General features: G+C 35.4%; 2 protein-coding genes across 2 annotated transcripts in view; both read right to left on the reverse strand.

The window, feature by feature from the left end:
- The window catches only part of LOC110288707 (vomeronasal type-2 receptor 116-like), a 44,036-nt gene extending 41,900 nt beyond the window's left edge, over nt 1-2,136 (reverse strand). Inside the window, 1 exon segment of the mRNA XM_085832847.1 lies at nt 1,881-2,136. Within this exon segment, the coding sequence (XP_085688973.1) occupies nt 1,881-2,101 (221 nt within the window). The 5' untranslated portion in view covers nt 2,102-2,136.
- A 9,931-nt stretch (nt 2,137-12,067) lies between these two features.
- The window catches only part of LOC110287695 (vomeronasal type-2 receptor 116-like), a 33,040-nt gene continuing 24,185 nt past the window's right edge, over nt 12,068-20,922 (reverse strand). The window contains exons 5-6 of the mRNA XM_085832675.1: nt 20,627-20,750; nt 12,068-12,981 (exon numbers count right to left, since the gene is read on the reverse strand). Of these exons, the coding sequence (XP_085688801.1) occupies nt 12,068-12,981; nt 20,627-20,750 (1,038 nt within the window). The remainder of the gene's footprint in view (nt 12,982-20,626; nt 20,751-20,922) is intronic.

The following is a 20,922-nucleotide window of genomic DNA, read 5'->3' on the forward strand; positions in this document are numbered from 1 at the left end:
AAAAAAGTGACTGAATTTTGACAGTAATTTAGCTTAATTTTTCTGATTTTATGCAAGTTCATTGTTTTTCACAGGAATCAATCCTCTTATTTATAATTACTAAACCAGACTAGTTTTTCACATATCAGCAAGTACAGACTTTGCAATGAAGGGTTTGTTGCTGTACAAAATAAAGAGAAAAACTTACACATACACATTGGTACCTGAACTGCTGAGAGGTAGGGCATCAGAAAAGTGCATTTATATGGAGCATTAATTATGATGAAATAGAAGAGGCCTTGCCCAACAACCAAAGTTGCCCCATCTACTAAGCATATGAAAATATACTATGATTTCCATTGTGTCAAAATATGATTCCCTAAAAATTTAAAAATAACATTAAATATTTATCCAAATAACAAATTTTTTACACTTACATTAGATGTTTTAAAAATTCAAAATAAATTGTCAAACAAATAAACCATTAAGTTTTCATTTATATCTAAACATTTTTCAACTCTACTGTCTTTGATTTAATGCCTTAATACCACAGAAGATTTTACAGAGCACAGAGTATTATCTCATAGAGTGTAATTCACCTTTATACCTTATTTGATTTTTTATTGTTATTTTGACAATATAATTTTAGAGATTCTATAATCTTTCAGGTATTTCTTTGGATCATTTTCTGCTTGTTGATTTCTAACACATGTCTTCATGTATTCACAGGAATTTATAAGAGTTATTCTTCTATTCCATTCCATACTAACTATTCCATACAGATATAAGAAAGTATTCATGGGAAAGGGAAGTCAGACTTGGATAAAAACAACGTATTTACTTTATTAAGAAACATACATGAATATTTCTGTCCAACTCGGCAATACCTGACTGACACTATCCATTAACCAGGATTATTTAATTAAAGCTAAGAAACAGCACCAAGATAAAACTCTCATAGTCACTAAGACTTGGTAGACACATATATAAAATAACAATATATACTACAAACCAATGGAGCAAATATGGAGACACCAGAAAGCTGTCTGAAAATAAAAAGTAAATTATCAACAACCACTTATAAGCCAGGCAGTGGTGGCACATGCCTTCAATTCCAGCACTTGGGAAGCAGAGGCAGAGGCAGAGGCAGAGGCAGAGGCAGAGGCAGAGGCAGAGGCAGAGGCAGAGGCAGAGGCAGAGGCAGAGGCAGAGGCAGAGGCAGAGGCAGAGGCAGAGGCAATCTGAGTTTGAAGCCAGCCTGGTCTACAGAGTGAGTTCCAGGACAGCCAGAGTTCCACAGAAACACTCTGTCTTGAAAAAACAAAACAAAACAAACAAGCAAACAAACACCTCAGACAACCACTTATAATAAAAATGATATAGATGAAATATCTTAGGAACGCAGAAGTATTCACAACTTCTAATTGTGACACTGTTAAGACTGGAAACAGATGCATGTAACACACAGAGCCTCCATCTTCACTGAAAATCACAACAAACACAAAGAACTTACTGCATTTCATGACAACGTCTAATACTGCAGGTGAGTACTTCCAAATCACTAAAAACAACAAGGTAAGGCTTAGAATAAATTATCATTCCTTGAAATCATAACATTTTAATATATTCAGATATTGTGACATAACAAGAATAGCCAGTAAGAGGTTATTGTTAATAATAAAATGGGAAAACTAAAGTGAATAGAGTCAAAGTTTCCATTTCCTCCTGCCTCCCTCCCCCACCCCCAGTGAGGAAAATAATCCAAGATGAAAATAAAACTGATGAAAAGATTTTAGAAATCTAAGAGGGAATTTGTCAAAATAAAAAATAAGTAAATTTTAATGATTTCACCCTCGAAGTCACAAGAATTCTGAACTCAAAAAATAATTAATTTTACTTACTGTATGTAATTATCCAAATATTGATATGGTACAGCTGAATTTGGCATTTTCTTCCCAGTGTAGAAAGTATGAAGATGGAAAAATGCACCAATCAGAACATCTCCTTCATGGTGAAATTCTTCAGTAATTATGTAATAACATCTACTGATATTAAACATAATAGCAGAGAAAAATTTTGGAACTTGCAAGAGCCAGAAGATTAAAATCCAGGAGGACATCATATTATTACATGGATCTGCTTGATGCAGAGCAAACAGTGTCCAGTACATATACGCTTGGTTCATATTTTTGTGACCATGATTTGTATTTGTTGATGACTCAGTCTGTCACACTAATTATTCCAAGGGATTGAGAATCCCATTGAGAATTTTAAAACTATCCTTTCCCATGGACTCTGTTGCTGAGGCCCTCTATTCAAGTGAAAAACAAGTTAGGAAATATGTTTCTTCATATTCTACACTACCCAAAGGCTCTATGACTTCAGCAAAGACTACAAACAGCAAGAGCTTAGGGTTGATCTTCTCTTGGGATGAATTGGCTAACCATGTGAAACAAGAAAATTTTAATATGAAAAACAATTTAGGCTGATGTAACCCCACAGGTTACATCAGAGGAGGCAAACTAAGTGGAAAAGTAATAGGCTAAAAAGAAAAGCACTGAAGGACTAACCACTCAAAATTAATATATTGCAGAGCTTTGTTGGCAATTAACAAGTGTGATTTATTGGAAACAACTACCAATCAAGTTTATACAATATACATTAGTGTACATTATACCAATTTTTCCTGCTTTTAGTCCAAGAAAGAGACTTTATCTCTAATATCTGTAAACTTTATACAATAAGAAAACTTATGAGAATTTTCAGGGTAAGAATTGTTATTACAATGTCTACTTCATTTGTATTTACATCTTTTGACAAATTACTTCTATTCTATCTTATTTAGTCCAAAGTTCTCTAAAGGGTTTATGCCAAAAGGGCACAATGAAAATTGCAGTTAAATTGATACTTAAAAGACAACCTAAGGAAATGTTTGGTTTGAGGTTTGTGACTAAGATAATATTATCAGAACATAATATAAGTAATGTTAAACTCTTTAATTAGGAATCTCTATCATTAATGTACTTTTGAAACCCATCAAATATCTGAGAGAGAAACATTTCAACTTAGTAATCAAGATATGCATACCAAGAAGCTTCTGGTTTAAATAAAAAGACAAATACATACTGGTTCCTGGGAAAGTCACCGAAAGTTTATCTGTGTCAGTGGAGACATCCATTTTTGGCAACAATGCCCAGAAGTTCTGACAATGAAGCAGAAATTTGAAGGAATCTCCAACCTTGTCTAGGAAATTTGGGGTAATTGCCTATCTAGTATCTTCCTTGTCAACAGTTTGGACTCTACTGACATCAGTAAAATTAAAGTGCACTTTACTGCCTAGTGGCCAGTTTTCACATATTTCTAGCAAACTTAATGTGAAGACTGATTTTTGCCCATCATCTTCTTTGGAAGAGATTGAGAGTTTGCCTTCCTTAATGTGACTCTTTATCACAAAAAGCATCTTTATTAAATATCTTAAATGCCACATTCTCAATATCTATGAAGTTTGTGAGAAATACGTATCTGTCTAAAGTCTATCGAAATAGAAAAACTGTGCTTGTTTCTTTTAGGTCATTCTAAGCTTAAGCTGCAAAACATATACAGCAGACAGTGTTAGGATTATTCTTGTAATTAAGTGCATCAATTCTAAGCATAGCAACAATGATAATTCTGAATGCACTAAAGGATTTGATTGTTTATAAGGTGAGGGACTTCCAACATGAATATCATAATTATTACTAAAAATTTGTAAGAGTAGCTTTTTATAAGTGTATATATTTAAAATAAGGATTTTAAATTCAAGATATTTTATTATCAAATTAAACATTTAATCATTGGCACAGTCCATAATGAGACATGCCACTTAACTGAACATGAAAAAAGGCACAATAAAGAAATCAAAATAATCACTCCATGAGTTAAAGGGGAAAGGGTATTTCTAATTTGCCAAAACTGTCATCCAGGAGAAATTCTAGTAGCCAGCATTGACTTTGACATGGCAATAGGTACCAATCCTATATTAATAGAAGGGGTGCAAGTTCCTCTTTCCAGAGTTGAGAGAATTACTCCCTTTTTAGCAAGCAGCACCCTTCTTTTCTTTAATTATATTTTTATTAGATATTTTCTTTATTTACATTCCAAATGCTATCACGAGAGTTCCCTATACCCTCCCCGAGCCCTGATCCACTACACACCTACTCCCAATTCTTGGCCCTGGCATTCCCCTATACTGGAGCATATGAAGTTTGCAAGATCAAGGGGCCAACTAGGCCATCTTCTGTTAGATATGCAGCTAAAGACACGAGCTCTGGGGGTACTGGTTAGTTCATATTGTTGTTCCACCTATAGGGTTGCAGACCCCTTCAGCTCTTTGGTACTTTCTCTAACTCCTACATTGGGGGCCCTGTGTTCCATCCTATAGATGACTGTGAGCATCCACTTCTGTAATTGCCAGGCATTGCCATAGCCTCACATGAAACAGCTATATCAGGGTCCTTTCAGCAAAATCTTGCTGGAATATGCAATAGTGTCTGGGTTGGGTGACTGATTATGGGATGGATCCCTGGGTTGGGTAGTCTCTGGATGGTCCATCCTTTCATCTTAACTCCAAAATTTGTCTATGTAACTCCTTCCATGGATATTTTGTTCCCTATACTAAGGAGGAATGAAGTATGCACTCCATGGTCTTCCTTCTTGATTTTCTTGTGTTTTGCAAATTGTATCATGGTATGTTTTCTAAGATTCTGGGCTAATATCCACTTATCAGTGAGTGCATATCAAATTACTTATTTTGTGATTGGGTTACCTCACTCAAGATGATATCCTCCAGATCGACACATTTGCCCAAGTATCTAAAAATTTCATTGTTTTTAATAGCTGAGTAGTACTCCATTGTGTAAATGTACCACATTTTCTATATCCATTCCTTTGTTTAGGGACATCTGGGTGCTTTCCAGCTTCTGGCTATTATAAAAAAGGCTTCTAAGAACATAGTGGAGCATGTATTCTTATTACCAGTTGGAACATCTTCTGGGTATATGCCTAGGAGAGATATTGCTGGATCTTCCACTAGTACTATGTCCAACTTCTGAGGAACCTCCAGACAGACTTCCAGAGTGGTTGTACAAGCTTGCAATCCCACCAGAAAAGGAGGAGTGTTCCTCTTTCTCCACATCCTCACCAGCATCTGCTGTCACCTGAATTTTTGATGTTAGCCATTCTGAATGGTGTGAGGTGAAATTTCAGGGTTGTTTGATTTGCATTTCCCTGATGATTAAGTATGTTGAACATTTTTTTTCAGGTGCTTCTCAGCCATTCGGTATTCCTCAGTTGAGAATTCTTTGTTTAGCTCTGCACCCCATTTTTAATGGGGTTATTTGAATTTCTGAAGTCCAGCTTCTTGAGCTTTTGGTATATATTGAATATTATTCCCCTATCAGATTTAGGATTGGTAAAAATCCTTTCCCAATCTATTGGTGGCTTTTTATCTTATTGACAGTGCTTTTTGCCTCACAGAAGCATTGCAATTTCATGAGGTCCCAATTGTCAATTCTTGATCTTACCACACGAGCCATTGGTGTTCTGTTTAGGAATTTTTCCCCTGTGCCCATATCTTCGAGGCTTTTCTCCACTTTATCCTCTATAAATTTCAGTGTTTTTGGTTTTATGTGGAGTTCTTTGATCCACTTAGATTTGACCTTAGTACAAGGAGAAAAGAATGGATCAATTTGCATTCTTCTACATGATAACCTCCAGTTGTGCCAGCACCATATGTTGATAATGCTATCTTTTTTCCACTAGATTGTTTTAGCTCCCTTGTCAAAGATCAAGAGACCATAGGTATGTGGATTCATTTCTGGGTCTACAATTCTATTCCATTGATCTACCTATTTGGCACTATACCATTACCATGCTATTTTTATCCCAATTGTTCTATAGTACAGCTTGAGGTCAGGCATGGTGATTCCACCACAGGTTCTTTTATTGTTAGAATAGTTTTTGCTATCATAGGTTCTTTATTAATCCAGATGAATTTGCAAATTGCCCTTTCTAACTCAGTGAAGAATTCAGTTGGAATTTTGATGGGGATTGCATTGCACCTGTAGATTGCTTTCGGCAGGGTAGACATTTTGATTATATTAATCCTGCCAATCCATGAGCATAGGAGATCTTTCCATCCTCTGAGATCTTCTTCAAGTTGTTTCTTCAGAGACTTGAAGTTCTTGTCATATAAATCTTTACTTTCTTAGTTAGAGTCACACTAACATATTTTATGTGATTTGTGACTATTGTGAATGGTGTTGTTTCCCTAATTTCTTTCTCAGCCTGTTAATCTTTTGTGTAGAGAAAGTCCATTAATTTGTTTGAGTTAATTTTATAACCAGCTATTGCACTGAAGCTGTTTATCAGGTTTAGGTGTTCTCTGGTGAAATTTTTAGGGTCACTTATATATACTATCATATCATCTGCAAATAGTGATATTTTGACTTCTTCCTTTCTAATTTGTATCCCCTTGACCTCCTTATGTTGTGAAATTGCTCTGGCTAGGACTTCAAGTACTATATTGAATAGGTAAGGAGAAAGTGGGCAGCCTTATCTGGTCCCTGATTTTAGTAGGATTGCTTCCAGCTTCTCTCCATTTAGTTTGATGTTGTCTACTGGTTTGCTATAGATTGCCTTTATTATGTTTAGGTATGTTTTTTGAATTCCTATCCTTTCGAAGACTTTTATCATGAATGGGTGTTGGATTTTGTCAAATGCTTTCTCAGCATCTAACGAGATGATCATGTGGTTTTTGTCTTTGAGTTTGTTTATATAATGTTGATGGATTTCCATATATTAAACCATCCCTGCATCTCTGGGATGAAGCCTACTTGGTCATGATGGATGATCATTTTGAGTTGTTCTTGGATTAGGTTGGCAAGGATTTTATTGAGGATTTTTGCATCAATATTCATAAGGGAAATTGGTCTGAAGATCTCTTTCTTTGCTAGATCTTTGTGTGGTTTTGGTATCAGAGTAATTGTGGCTTCATAGAATGAATTAGGTATAGTACCTTCTGTCTCTATTTTGTGGAATAGTTTGAGGAGAGTTGGAATTAGGTCTTCTTTGAAGGTCTTATAGAACTCTGCACTAAACACATCTGGTTCTGGGCTTTCTTTGGTTGGGAGACTACTGATGACTGCTTCTATTTCTTTAGATGAAATGGGACTGTTTAGATCATTAATCTGATCCTGATTTAACTTTGGTACCTGGTATCTGTCTAGGAAGTTGTCCATTTCATCCAGGTTTTTCAATTTGTTGAGTATAGCCTTTTGTAGTAGGATCTGATGATGTTTTGGATTGCCTCAGGTTCTGTTTTTATGTCTCCTTTTTCATTTCTGATTTTGTTAACTAGGATGCTGTCCCTGTGCCTTCTAGTTCATCTGGCTAAGGGTTTTATCTATCTTGTTTGTAGGCAGCCAATGCCTAAAAGATGGTGCTGGTTTCCGGTACACCATGGCCTTAAACAACACCACTGCACATGCGCTAACCCGAATCTGGAGCCAACCCCTCCGGAGAGGGTGCATGGAAATTAAGATGCCAGCAGACTGACCAATCCCAGGAGGACACAAAACTTTTCCCTGTGCTGGGGTGTATATAAGGAGTCCTCCCTGGGTGCCCAATGTTCCCGTAGCAGCATCGAGGCTTTCCTGCAATAAAGGTTGTTGAGAAGTATCTGACCGTGTTGTGTTTTCCTTGCTGGCCGAGGTGGGCACAACACTTGTTGATTTTCTCAAAGAATCAGCTCTTGGTTTGGCTGATTCTTTGAATAGTTCTTTTTGTTTCCACTTGGTTGATTTCAGCCCTGAGTTTGATTATTCCCTGCTCTCTAATCCTCTTGGTTGAATTTGCTTCCCTTAGTTCTAGAGCTTCTAGGTGTTCTTTCAGGCTGCTAGTGTATGCTCTTCTTTTTGGAGGCACTCAGGCCTCTGAGTTTTCCTCTTACAACTGCCTTCATTGTGTCCCATAAGTTTGGGTATTTTGTGGCTTCATTTTCATTAAACCCTAAAAAGTCTTTAATTATTTTCTTTATTTCATCCTTGACTAAGTTATCTTTGAGTAGAGTGTTGTTCAGTTTCCACATGAATGTTGGAATGTATGCTGTTATTGAAGATCAGCCTTAGTCCGTGGTGATCTGTTAGAATGCATGGGATAATTTCAATAGTTTTGTATCTGTAGAGGCCTTTTTTGTGACCGATAATATGGTCAAATTTGGAGAAGGTACCATGTGGTACTGAGAAAAATGTATATCCTTTTGTTTTAGGATAAAGTGTTTTGTAAATACCTATTAAATCCATGTGTTTCATTACTTCTGTTAGTGTAGATGTGTCTCTGTTTAGTTTCTATTTCCATGATCTGTCCATTACTGAGAGTGGGGTGTTGAAGTCTCCCACTATTATTGTGTGAGGTGCAATTTGTGCTTTGAGCTTTAATAAAGTTTCTTTAATGAATGTGGCTGCCCTTGCTTTTGGAGCATCAATATTCAAAATTGAGAGTTCATCTTGTACCTTTGATTAATATGAAGTACCTCTCCTTGCGTTTTTAGATAACTTTAGGTTGGAAGTCAATTTTACTCGATATTATAACGGCTACTCCAGCTTGTTTCTTCAGACCATTTGCTTGGAAAATTGTTTTCCAGCCTTCTACTCTGAAGTAGTGTCTGTCTTTTTCCCTGAGATGGGTTTCCTATAAGCATCAAAATGTTGGGTCCTGTTTATGTCACCAGTCTATTAGTCTACGTCTTATTATTGGGGAATTGAGTACATTGATGTTAAGAGAAATTAAAGAAAAGTAATTGTTGCTCCCTGTTATTTTTGTTGATAGAGTTGTGATTCTTTTCAAGACAGTTCTTGCAGCTGTCTTCTTTTATGTTTGCTGAAGGATTACTTTCTTGCTTTTTCTAGGGTGTAGTTTCTATCCTTGTGTTGGTGTTTTCCCTTTTTTATCCTTTGAATGGCTGGACTCATGGAAAGATATTGTGTGAATTTGTTTTTATCATGGAATACTTTGGTTTCTCCATCTATGTTAATTGAGAGTTTTGTTGGGTATAGTAGCCTTGACTGGCATTTGGGTTTTCTTAGGATCTGTATAACATCTGTCCAGGATCTTCTGGCGTTCATAGTCTCTGGTGAGAAGTCGGGTGTAATTCTAATAGGCTTGGTTTTGTATGTTACTTGACCTTTTTCCCTTACTGATTTTAATATTCTATTCTTATTTAGAGCATTTGTTGTTCTTATTATTGTGTGTCGGGAAGAATTTTTTTTCTGGTCCAGTCTATTTGGAGATCTGTAGGCCTCTTGTATGTTCATGGGCATCTTTTTCTTTAGGTTTGGGAAGTTTTCTTCTATAATTTGTTGAAGATATTTTCGGGCCCTTGAAGTTGAAAATCTTAATTCTCATCTACTTCTCCTATCCGAAGGTTTGGTCTTCTCATTGTGTCCTGGATATCTTGGATGTTTTGAGTTAGGATCATTTTGCATTTTCTTTGATTATTGTGTCCATGTTCTATATGGAATCTTCTGCACCTGAGATTCTCTCTTCCATCCCTTGTATTCTGTTGCTGTTGCTCGCATCTATGGTTCCTGATTTCTTTCGTAGGGTATCTATCTCCAGATTTGTCTTCCTTTGGCTTTTCTTTATTGTTTCTACTTCCATTTTTAGATCTTGGATGGTTTTGTTCAATTTCATCACCTGTTTGATTGTGTTTTCCTATAATTCTTTTAGGGATTTTTGTGTTTCTTCTTTAAGTCTTCTACCTGTTTAGCAGTGTTTTCCTGTAATTCTTTCAGTATTATCAACTTTTAAAGACCAAAGTACCAATTGTCATCACCCCTGCCCCAAATATAAATCCTTCAGGCCAATGCTACTGTCATTATTTTTCAACTTTGGTCATAATATAATCTTTATTTATTTATTTTTGTATCTTGTAAAAACTTCATTTGTCTTATATTGATGTTATATTGATCCTAGGTCTTTAGACACCACAGCCACTCTTTGTAAGCTAATTTCTCCAAAAAAAAAAAGAGGTCCTGATATCTTGATGTTTTTGATTTTTTTTAATCATTCATCCAGGCAATTTTTTTTCCTATCAGTATAACCCCTAGGTAAGAAAATATTAATGTCAGCCATTTTAACTTTGTTGGTATATGTTTTGTTAGAGAGGCATAGCTAGGTGAAACCTCAATTCTCATATGCCATATAATGCCTGAGTAAATTGTAAGAAAAGGGTTGTAATTTGACCTTGGTCCACCTTTTCGTGCCCTCTCAATATAGTTGACTTTTTCAAAGTTTACTTTGTTTTGATTATTTTCTTCCTTTGTTAGTCCAAAAGCAGATCTTCCAAGAATATCTTGAATCCAATTCATCATAGGGAGATCTATGACATATTTATATGAGTCATAACCTCTACAATGCAAAGGAATCTCCAAGTAGACCCAGATAAAGATATTATCCTAAAAGCAGGATAAGTAGTATACTTCATGAATACCTGTGGAAACTTAGGAAAGTACAAATGGAAGGTGGCATAAATGATCCCTAAGAAAGTTCCCATCAATCTAATATCCCCAAGTCTTACAAATAATAAAAGCCTCCCTCAAGCGTGCAATATGTGGAAATCCAGAAAAATAATTGAAAAACAGTTGACCATGTTCTTAACTTGGAGGTCTGTTCCCATTAGATATGGATGTGCCAGTGTTATATGGGAAGTGTATGTTTAACTCCAAGACTCATGACATTTCTGCAACTGGGTAGACTTAAATAGATTTCCACTGAAGATATAGTAGTTTCCCTCTACTTGAGCTAGTCTTCAGCCAAATAGGAAAATTACCAAGAAAATCTGGAAACAGTATAGCCAAGGATATAGTGATAAGAGGAAAGATAGACCATGACTGAGGGAAAAGTCATATGCTATTTTTCTAACAATTTTATATTTGTTTTCCTTCATGTAACAATGCAGACAGAAAAGAGATTATTTAAGTATATTGTCTATTATTTTTACAAATAATATTAAATCATAGAGGAATAGGTAATAATGAAATAGAAGGCTATACATGATTTTGGATTTTGATTGAGTATTTTATACCAATTTAATGAAAATTAGATGAGAGAAAATTAAATGAATAAAAATCAAATGAACAATTTATATCAAAGAACAATGCAAATATTCAACATGAATAAGTTTTAACACCTACAATTCTCAGATGATTTGATGCATCAGAAATGTAAATACTACATAATATACGTGTCAGTGTCTAAACTTAAATGCATGAAAGCTAAGTCAGCTAACTTTCACACATCCGGACATGTCACAGATTTTCTCAAACTTTGAATGTGGGCTCTAAGTGGATTTCTCTGGTGGGCACATGGTTGACTTTGGGTAATAAAATACATTTCAAAAAGAACCTTTACACTAAGTTAGTATGCAAAACATAATACAATGAGCTAAGAAGTTATAAAATTATAAAAATTTTCATTTAAATTATTATGGGTGGTAGTTTCAATATAAAAACTGAAAACAGATCATTATAAATTAATTAAATACCATGAAAGCTTTACATACTACATGTTGTTCATTTTCAAATATGGTACATTAAAAATAAATGTATAATAACTTTAAATATTACTTATATATCAATTAAGTTTTAGTATGATTTATTAATGTACAGTAAGTCTATTGGACTTTCCAAAGTAAATGTTTTGCTATTTCAGGCAGAAGGTACAATACTCAAGAAGTTTAATGAAATTAAAACAATAAATGAAAAAGACAAGTTTCTATCAAGAAAGGATACAAACATTTGACATGATCCAGGAATGGGACCATCAGGTCTTAGATTAAGAGAAGTTGAATCATTAGAACAATTATTGTTTTCCAACATGGAAAATAAATGGCTTTCATACAATAACACAATTATATCATTGGATGCAAGAATAAAACCTGATAAAATTGTATTCAAACTATAATTGAATAACATATTTTAGACTGATAGATGAATGATCATTCTTATGAAGTTATTAACATAAAAGCTAAATTCATTTATAAAACTATATTTTAGAAACTAGAATGTGTTTTTTTTTTCCTGGTATGACTAAATGAATTCTTCTCTGGTCTCAACAAGATAATGTAACACTTGGGACCAAATATGAAGGCAAGGAGTGATGTGCTGGAAGCCAAGATAGAGAATACTTCCATAGCCACCATGATTTTCCCTTTAGTGCTGTGGTAGACAGGAAGAAAGGTGATCCAGACACAGAAGAACACCAGCATACTGAATGACAGAAACTTGGATTCGTTGAATGTATCAGGCAAATTTCTAGACAAGAAGGCCATAGTATAACTCACAAGGGCCAAGAAACAGAGGTATCCCAAGACAGAGTGGAAGGCAACAGCTGAGCCCTTGTTGCACAAAATGATGATGTGTCCATATTCAGTACGAGCATCTTGGTCAATGAATGGTGGAGAAGTTGCCATCCATATTCCACAAAGAAGAAGTTGTATTAGGGTGCAGATAGGAATGATGTAGTTTGGACCCCTTGATATCATTAGCCACCTTACTATTTGCCCTGGAAAACTGACCTTAAAAGCAAGAACCACTGTAATAGTTTTGGCCAACACAGTGGCAAGAGCCACAGTGAAAGCAACTGCAAAGGTGGTCTGCTGAAGGATGCAGGCAGCTGTGTTTGGCTGACCAATGAAGTTCAAAGAACATAAGAAACAGAAGGTGAGTGTGATGAGCAAAATATAACTCAAAGTTTGATTATTGGCCTTGACAATAGGAGTGTCTCTGTGTTTCACAAATATGCCAATAACAAAGACAGTGAGTGCACATAAGCACAAAGCTATGATGGCTAGAGCCATCCCCAAGGGGTCTTCATAGGCCAGAAAGCTCACATATTTTTGGAAGCAGTTGTTCTTCTCTTTATTTGCATAATGACTCTCTGGACACTTCACACACTGGTCTATATCTGGTCAAAAATATAGGATATCATGAGATCTGGAGTCTAGTCTATCGTGATTCCTTTTATTCTTAGACATTACTAACTGCAGGGACTGTCACACAATTCACTGTACTTTGTTTTCTCAGGGACAAAGTTATTAGTACACTTGTATGCATAATACTAGATTTATAAAGTACACCTGGTTCCTTACATTATTTTTCCATATTTATGTACACATACAGTAGGATTTGATACAATCTTTCTTTAAATACTGCAATCACACACCTTTCCTTTCCTCAGTTTTTATTCACAACTCCTTGTGCTCTCTATACATTTTACATTTTAATAGTCACTCTGTACATTCAGTAAAGCCAGTGTATGTACAACTTGGGATGGCTTCAGTTAGAAAATATGTAGAGTTTCAAGCCTTACCTTTTTAAAGAACAGTATTGTATCAATTCAAGTACCCATCAACATCCAATAAATTCCGTAAAAATATTCATTATTATGATTTAAATTTTACTGTCTAAATGCCTTTATACATACATACAGTATTTCTATGACTTTACTGTAATAGTTTTATAAGTAACTACAGTACTATATTACATTGCAAAAACCTACTGTGGCCCTGATAGTACTTAAAATCCACAGATACTTTTTAACTTAAACATGAGAAACAGGATCAGAAGAAATCATTTTTGCAAAATATTTCAGATAATGCTTTCTTACATGAGAATTCTAAATTTACTTTTCTCCTTAAAATTCCTTGTTTTTAAATTGTATTCATTCTTTGCTAGAGTTTATGGGATAGACTTATTACATTAGATTTTACTTCAAATCATTCAATAATACTTGTTATAACATTTGAAGCAAGCATATATTTTCACATAAATAGAATATTCTTTGAATATGTGAGAAATTTTGGAAAAAATTACAATATTCTGCTCTGGAACTTTTTAATATCTTCACAAATATTATGATTAACATAAGATGGATGCTCCAAAATTTATACAATACTTTATGTTGGTATGATAGTTTGAATATGCTTGCCCAGAGAGTGGCACTGTTTTGAAGTGTGGCCTTGTTGAAAGTAATTTGTCACTGTAGTAGTAGGCTTTAAGACCCTCATCCAAGACACCTGGAAGTCAATCTTTTCCTAGAAGATTTCACTTAAAAGTGTAGTATAGCCTCCTGTGGTCACAGGTTACTGCGTTCCTGAAAGAAAAGCTGGGGATGGATGGGAAGGATGGCTAGAAAAATAATGAGCCAGGACAAAGTTCTTTGATCAAGGATCAACTTTAATTCTTGAGTCTGAATTTTTAAAGGAGAGGGGACCCATCCTCCACTATGCCAGGATCTCCTCACTTTGTCAGGATCTCTTCAGGAAAACAAGCTCATCTGCTCAGCAGGTAGTGGCTTCTTGCAGAAAGCTGCAGTGGTGGAAGAACAATAGACTTACCTAGATAAAAAGACTCCACCCTAGGTGGACTAGCCAACTGTGGCAGACAAAGTATAATTCAGCCTGCAAGGCTGTGGGCAGGGCACATGTAGAATTCTCAGCTTCTCCTGTGCCATACCTGCCTGGATGCTGTCATTCTCCCAATTTGAGGATAATTTACTGAACCTCTGAACCTGTAAGCCAGATCCAATGAAATATTGTCCTTATAAAAGTTGATTTGTCAAAGTGATTGTTCACAGCAGTAAAACCCTAAGACATAAGTTAATATGTGTAGTGGGATATTTCTGTGACAGATCTGACCATGTGTTTGGTTTGAAGAATGGGGATTTTGAAATTTTGGATGTGGAAAGCAGTAAAATGTTTTAAGTTGGGCTTAATGGGCCATCCTCGTAGAAATATGGGGACCTTTGTTGTTGAGGGTAATTTGAACTATGGAAGCCTGGTTCTACAGGTTTCAGAGGAGAAGAATTTTTAAATGGGGCTGCTCTTGTGATATATTGGTGAAGTATGTGGCTGCCTTTTGCACTTGTCTAAAAAGCCTACCTGAGCCTAAGATAAAGAGATTTATATTAACTGAATTAAAAAAGGGAGACCCAAAAAGCTGAGCAGAGACTTTGATCTTTGGTTACATCTCATGAATAGCCTTTACATACAAGCATTGCAAGCTTAGAAAGGAAACATGTGATCCAGATTTTGAGGCTGGAAGACACAGGCTTTTGACTGGGATCATGGAAAACAATGGTCATGAAAAGTTTGGGCCAAGGCATTGTGGTAAACTCCTTTAATCCCAGGAGACAAAGAGAAGCAGTTCTCTGAGTTTAAAGCCAGCCTGTGAGAGAGCAAGTACCAAGTAAAGAAAAACTTAATCCAGGTATGATAGATAGAACATGCACTACATCACAACGTTCTAGAGACAGAGCCACACAGATCTTTGAGTTCAAGGTCAATTTATAGAGCAAGTCCAAGGATAGCCAAGCTTATGCAGTTAGAGAGTTGTAAAACAAAATCTGGTACTAGACTAAGGGGGAGCCATATTCCAGCCCCAGTAAGCAGCCAAATTCAGGAGCATTGGCCATGTGGCTCTGGCTTATGAGTCAGTAAGAGAAGTTGACTACTAGAACAATTGATGCTGGTTAGCTGGAGCTAAGAAATTAGCAATGATTAAGAATAGATCAGCATCACTGAGGTGAAATCATCTGGGAAGTGTTTTTCTGAGAGTAAAAATGCTGTGTGGAAGAGATAGCCAAGGTTCTACCTCAATCTGTAGTTTGACTTGATGTTAGAGTCACCCAAATATTACAGGATTTGAGAGTATGAAGGGGTCACAGAGAGTAGCTGAGGCTTGGAACTGTTAGAAACCAACAAATGGCATTAGTGAAGGTAAAGCCTCAGATGCAGTTGATGGCCCAGGACTAAAGGGGTCATGCAAGGAAGTTGAGGCTTAGCCCCATGAACAGAACCTATGAAAGGCTATTGGTGAAGACTAGCTGCAGTGCAATACCCTAGTGTACTGGAGATGTCAATAGATGGGATGATTACCAAAACCACCAGGATAAATAGAGTGTAGTCAACCAGAGCCTAGAGTGCCACAAAGGCAGAGCTGGAGAAATAATTTAAGCCATTTGGAGGAGCCTAGAAGATCATGTGTAGATTCCAGACATTGAAAGAAGAAGCAATAATGTTGAAGTTGCCTTGGAAACCCCAAAATGTTCAAGATTCCAGAGCCATGTGATATCCGTTGAGGAAAGCTGCTACCACAGATTGGAACCAGCCCAGGAGAAAGAAGTTTGTTGCAGTCAACAAATATGGAAAAGGAGTGGAGATCTGAAGACCTCCTGGACACAAGATACGGACATCCAGAATTTGAGTTTTTCCAACTGGTTTCTGTATTGCTTTGAGGATTACATTGAATTAATCTCTGAAGAGACTTGAAATTGGAGTTTTAACATTGTTGAAAAATATGTGCATGTTGTCAGTTGGAAAAAATGTACTTTTTTATACTGCTATGTCCAGCTATTGCCTCCATATCCTCAAGTGTTTAAACTTTCCTATGGGGTCCAAGGAGTGGCAATACCTAGTTTAAATATGCTTGGCCCAGAGAGTGGCACTATTTGTAAGTGTGTCTTGTTGAAGGAAATGTGTCATTGTGTACATGGTCTTGTCTTATGTGCCAAGAAACCAGTCTTTTACTAGCAGCCTTCAGAAGATGTAGAATTCTCACCTCCTATGCATCATGTATGACTGAATGATGTCATGCTCCAACCTTGATGATAATTGACTGGACATCTGAACTGCTAAGCCAGCCCAAATTAACTGTTGTCCTTCTAGGAGTTGCTTTTTTCATGGAGTTTGCTCACAGCACTAAAACCCTAACTAAGACAGTGGATTACACAATATCTCTATATTTCTTAAAATATAATTGATAACCAGAGTGTCAATTTTACTCCATTAATAACACTGAATTGATATATTAACATATAAATTATAGGATTACCTTACTGTTCAACTTTCTATCACCAATATTTTCAAATTTGCAGTGTTTAGCATTTCTTTGAGCTGCATATCATTGTATAATATAATTAATTAACAGACACTAGCCAGATTTGCTCTTAGTGGGTGACTGACTCTTTTTATGCATAAGTAGGATACATCCAAAAATTCAGTTTATATACATTTGTGTGTGTGTATGTGAATGTGTGTGCATGTGTGTGTGTGTGTGTGTGTGTGTGTGTGTAAGGATTTTGCTTGTGTGAAATTTTGAGAGTCATACTCATTATTATTGAAAGTTGGTATTAAAAGAAAATAGTGTGGGCTCTTCATAAGAATCAGAAGCATACTTATGAGGTAGAAAATTGTTGTTTCAAAATTTGTGAAGAATTGTGTTGGAATTTTGATGGTGATTGCATTGAATCTGGACATTGTTTTTGGTTAGATGGCAATTTGCACTATCTTAATTCTACTGAATGATGGACAAGCAAGGGAGTATGTTTTCATCTTTTGATATCTTCCTCAATTTCTCTCTTCACAGACCTGATGTTTGTGTCATACAGATCTTTCATTTACTTGGTTAAAGCTACATGAAATTGGTATTCTTTGTGTTTATGATGAACAGTATTGTCCCTCTAACTTTTTTTTCAGACCTTTTATTGTTTATGAATAGGAAGGTACCGATTTCTTTGAGTTAATTTGGTATCCAGCCACGTTATTGAGTAGTTATATCAGCTGTAGTAATTCTCTTGTAGAATATTGGAGATGCTAAGATAGTTCAATATACAAAACTCCATTAATATAATACACTAAATAAACAAACTCAATGAAAAATCATGTGATTATCTCATTATAAGCTGAAAAAGCATTTGAGAAAATACAACACTACTTTGTACTAAAAGTATTGGAAAGATGAGGATTTCATGGCCCTAACCTATACATAGCAAAAGCCATATATAGCAAACCATTACCCAATATCAAATTAAATGGACACAAACTAGAAGCAATCCCACTAAATTAAGAGACAAAACAAGGATGCCCAGTCTTTCCATATCTATTAAATAGTACTCAAAGTTCTAGATATAGCAATAAGACAAAAATAGTAGATCAAGGGGACACAAATTTGAAAAGAAATTTTCAAGGTATCATTATTTGTAGATAATATGTTTGTTTACACAAGCAACCTCAAAAAAATCTACCAGAGTCCTTCTACAGCTAATAAACAACTTAAGCAAAGTATCAGTATAATAATTTTACTCAAATTACTAACCATCCTCTACACAAAGGATAAACAGGGTGTGAAAAATAGAAAAAGAGCATCCTTCACAAAAGGCAAAAATAGTATGAAATATCTTGATGTAACTCTTACCAAGTAAGTGAAAGATCTATGTGACATTAACTTCAAGTCTTTCATGAAAGCAATTGAAGAAGACCCCAGAAAATGGAGAGATCTCCCATGCACATAGATTGGTAGGATTAATATTGTAAATATAGCTATCCTACCAAAAGCAATCAACATGCAATCCCCATCAAGATTCCAATACAATTCTTCACAAACATTGAAAGAGCAATTCTCAATTGCATATATAAAAATAAAGAACCCAGCATAGCAAAAATATTTTTAACATGAAAAGAACCTCTGGAAGAATTACCATCTCTGACTTTGAACTATACTACAGAGCAATAGTGATTTAAAAACATGTATTGGTACATATATAATAGAGACAAGTCAATCAAAGGAAGATCAAGAAATAAGCCCACATACATACATATAGCCACTTTATGTTTTATAAAGAAGCCAAAAACATACAATAAAAAAAGAAAGAAAGAAAGAAAGAAAGAAAGAAAGAAAGAAAGAAAGAAAGAAAGAAAGAAAGAAAGAAAGAAGAAAGAAAGAAAGAAAGAAAGAAAGAAAGAAAGAAAGAAAGAAAGAAAGAAAGAAAGAAAGAAAGCATATTCTACAAATGGTGCTGGTCTAATTAACAGGCTGTCTTCAGAATTATAAAAATAGATCCATATTTATCACCTTGCAGAAAACTCAAGTCCAAGGGGATCAAGGAACTGAGGATAAACCAGAGAATTCACAACAGAGAAATCTCTAATGGCTAAAAAGCACTTAAGAACTAAAATCCTTATTGACCAGTGAAATGCAAATCAAAATGACCCTGAGATTCCACTTTACACCAATTAGAGTGGCTGAGATCAAAAACAGATGAGAGTACATGCTGGCAAGGATATGGAGAAAGTGGAACACTCCAGTATTGCTTTAGGGATTGCAAACTTATACAACCACTCTTGAAATCTCTCTGGCAGTTCCTCAGAAAAATGGAAATAGACTTACCTGAAGACCCAGTTATACCACTTTTGTTTATATATCCCCCCAAATGCCCCGCTATATCACAGAGACACATGCTTGCATATGTTCATAGTGGCCTCATTTGTAAGAGCCAAAAGCTAGAAGCAACCCAAATGTCCTATAACAGAAGAATGGACATAGAATATATGGCACTTTTACATGATTGAATACTGCTCAGTTATTAAAATCAAGGGTATTATGAGTTTTGAAGACAAACACAGGAAAAACTATAAAATACCATCCTCAATGAGGTAACACAGACCCAAAAGGACATGCATCCTATGTACTCACTAATAAGTTGATATTATCCAAAAAGCATAGAACACCCAGGATACCACCCGCAGAGTTTAAGAATTTTAAGAAGCAGAAAGGCCAAGATGGGGGTGAAGGAATGGAGTAAGGAACTGTTGGAGGGTGGCCAAACAGTGGGGACCATGACTGGATTGTAAATAAATAAATTAATCCATTAACTGTGGAGTGTGCTTATAGATTAAGAGTATTTGTTCTAGTAGCACAATAAAAAGTTCTACAAAACTCTAGTCCAAGACAATCCAGAAAGTTACCAAGATGTTCATTGGACAGAACGCTACAAAATACTGTTTTCTGAAGACAGAGAAATTGTTCCCATAAATTCATAACACATAAGAAAATGTGTTAGATGCATGCTGAATTATCCCAGACAAATTTCAGCCTAGATATTGGAGGTAGTCATGATGAATCCACCCTCTCCAGAAAATAAGATATTAGCAATTGATAGCTACTGGGAATAGAATCAGTTTCTTTTACACTGTGCAGCACCTGGTTGGTTAAGAACCTTCAAGTGACATGCACACATGTAAGTATACATAAGTATCATGAACTAAATTAGATACTTTAATTACAAGTTTTGGGAGTTAGGAAAGTGGCAAATAAATCTAGGAGGAGTATGAGTGGTGTATTGATGAAAACACATTGTATGAAATTATCAAACAACTAAAAATGAGAAATGAGCTATTACTAATCCCTATGAAGATGCATAAGAACCTTAGAAGGTTCTTAAAAATCATTGAAATACATTTTGAAAAACTCTTTAGTACTTTATTAATACATGTTAAATGGCACTGTGAAATGAAAAACATTGAAAAGTACAGGAGAATATATTGTATCTTCCAATACCAATATTGGCACTGGATTAGAGATATAAATCAAGAATGATTTGTAATGGCTGTGTTGAGCTATTTCAAAGGGATGGTGATGAATATGACATGTAAATTCATTTAAAAATGAAATTGAAAAAGTTCATCTGACTTCTACTCAGATCTTTTTTATTTGTTAGAATATTGTGAAATCCAGTGGAGAAATAGGGAATTTTCCATAAAATCTGCATTTACCTGACTCATTAGAAATCTCATTGTCTGCACAAGGAGTGCACTTGTAGCAGCAGATGGCCTTGCCCTCTAGGGTTACTTTTCTGAATCCAGGCCTACAACTCTCACTGCACGCAGACTGAGGGATCTGAGAAGGATGAAAAGAATGTTACCTAATTAATTCTTAGAGTTTTATTTAAAAATCATAAAAACTGAGTTTTTAAAGGTCACTGAATGGCGAAGTATTGTTGTTAACACCTAGAATTATTTAAAAGATTATTGGTAGTAATAAGAGATAGAACGTGGGGGTAGCCACCGGA

The sequence above is a fragment of the Mus caroli genome, unplaced genomic scaffold (genome assembly GCF_978045245.1).
Source record: "Mus caroli unplaced genomic scaffold, Mus_caroli_1 scaffold_18, whole genome shotgun sequence".
Classification (NCBI taxonomy): Eukaryota; Metazoa; Chordata; class Mammalia; order Rodentia; family Muridae; genus Mus; species Mus caroli.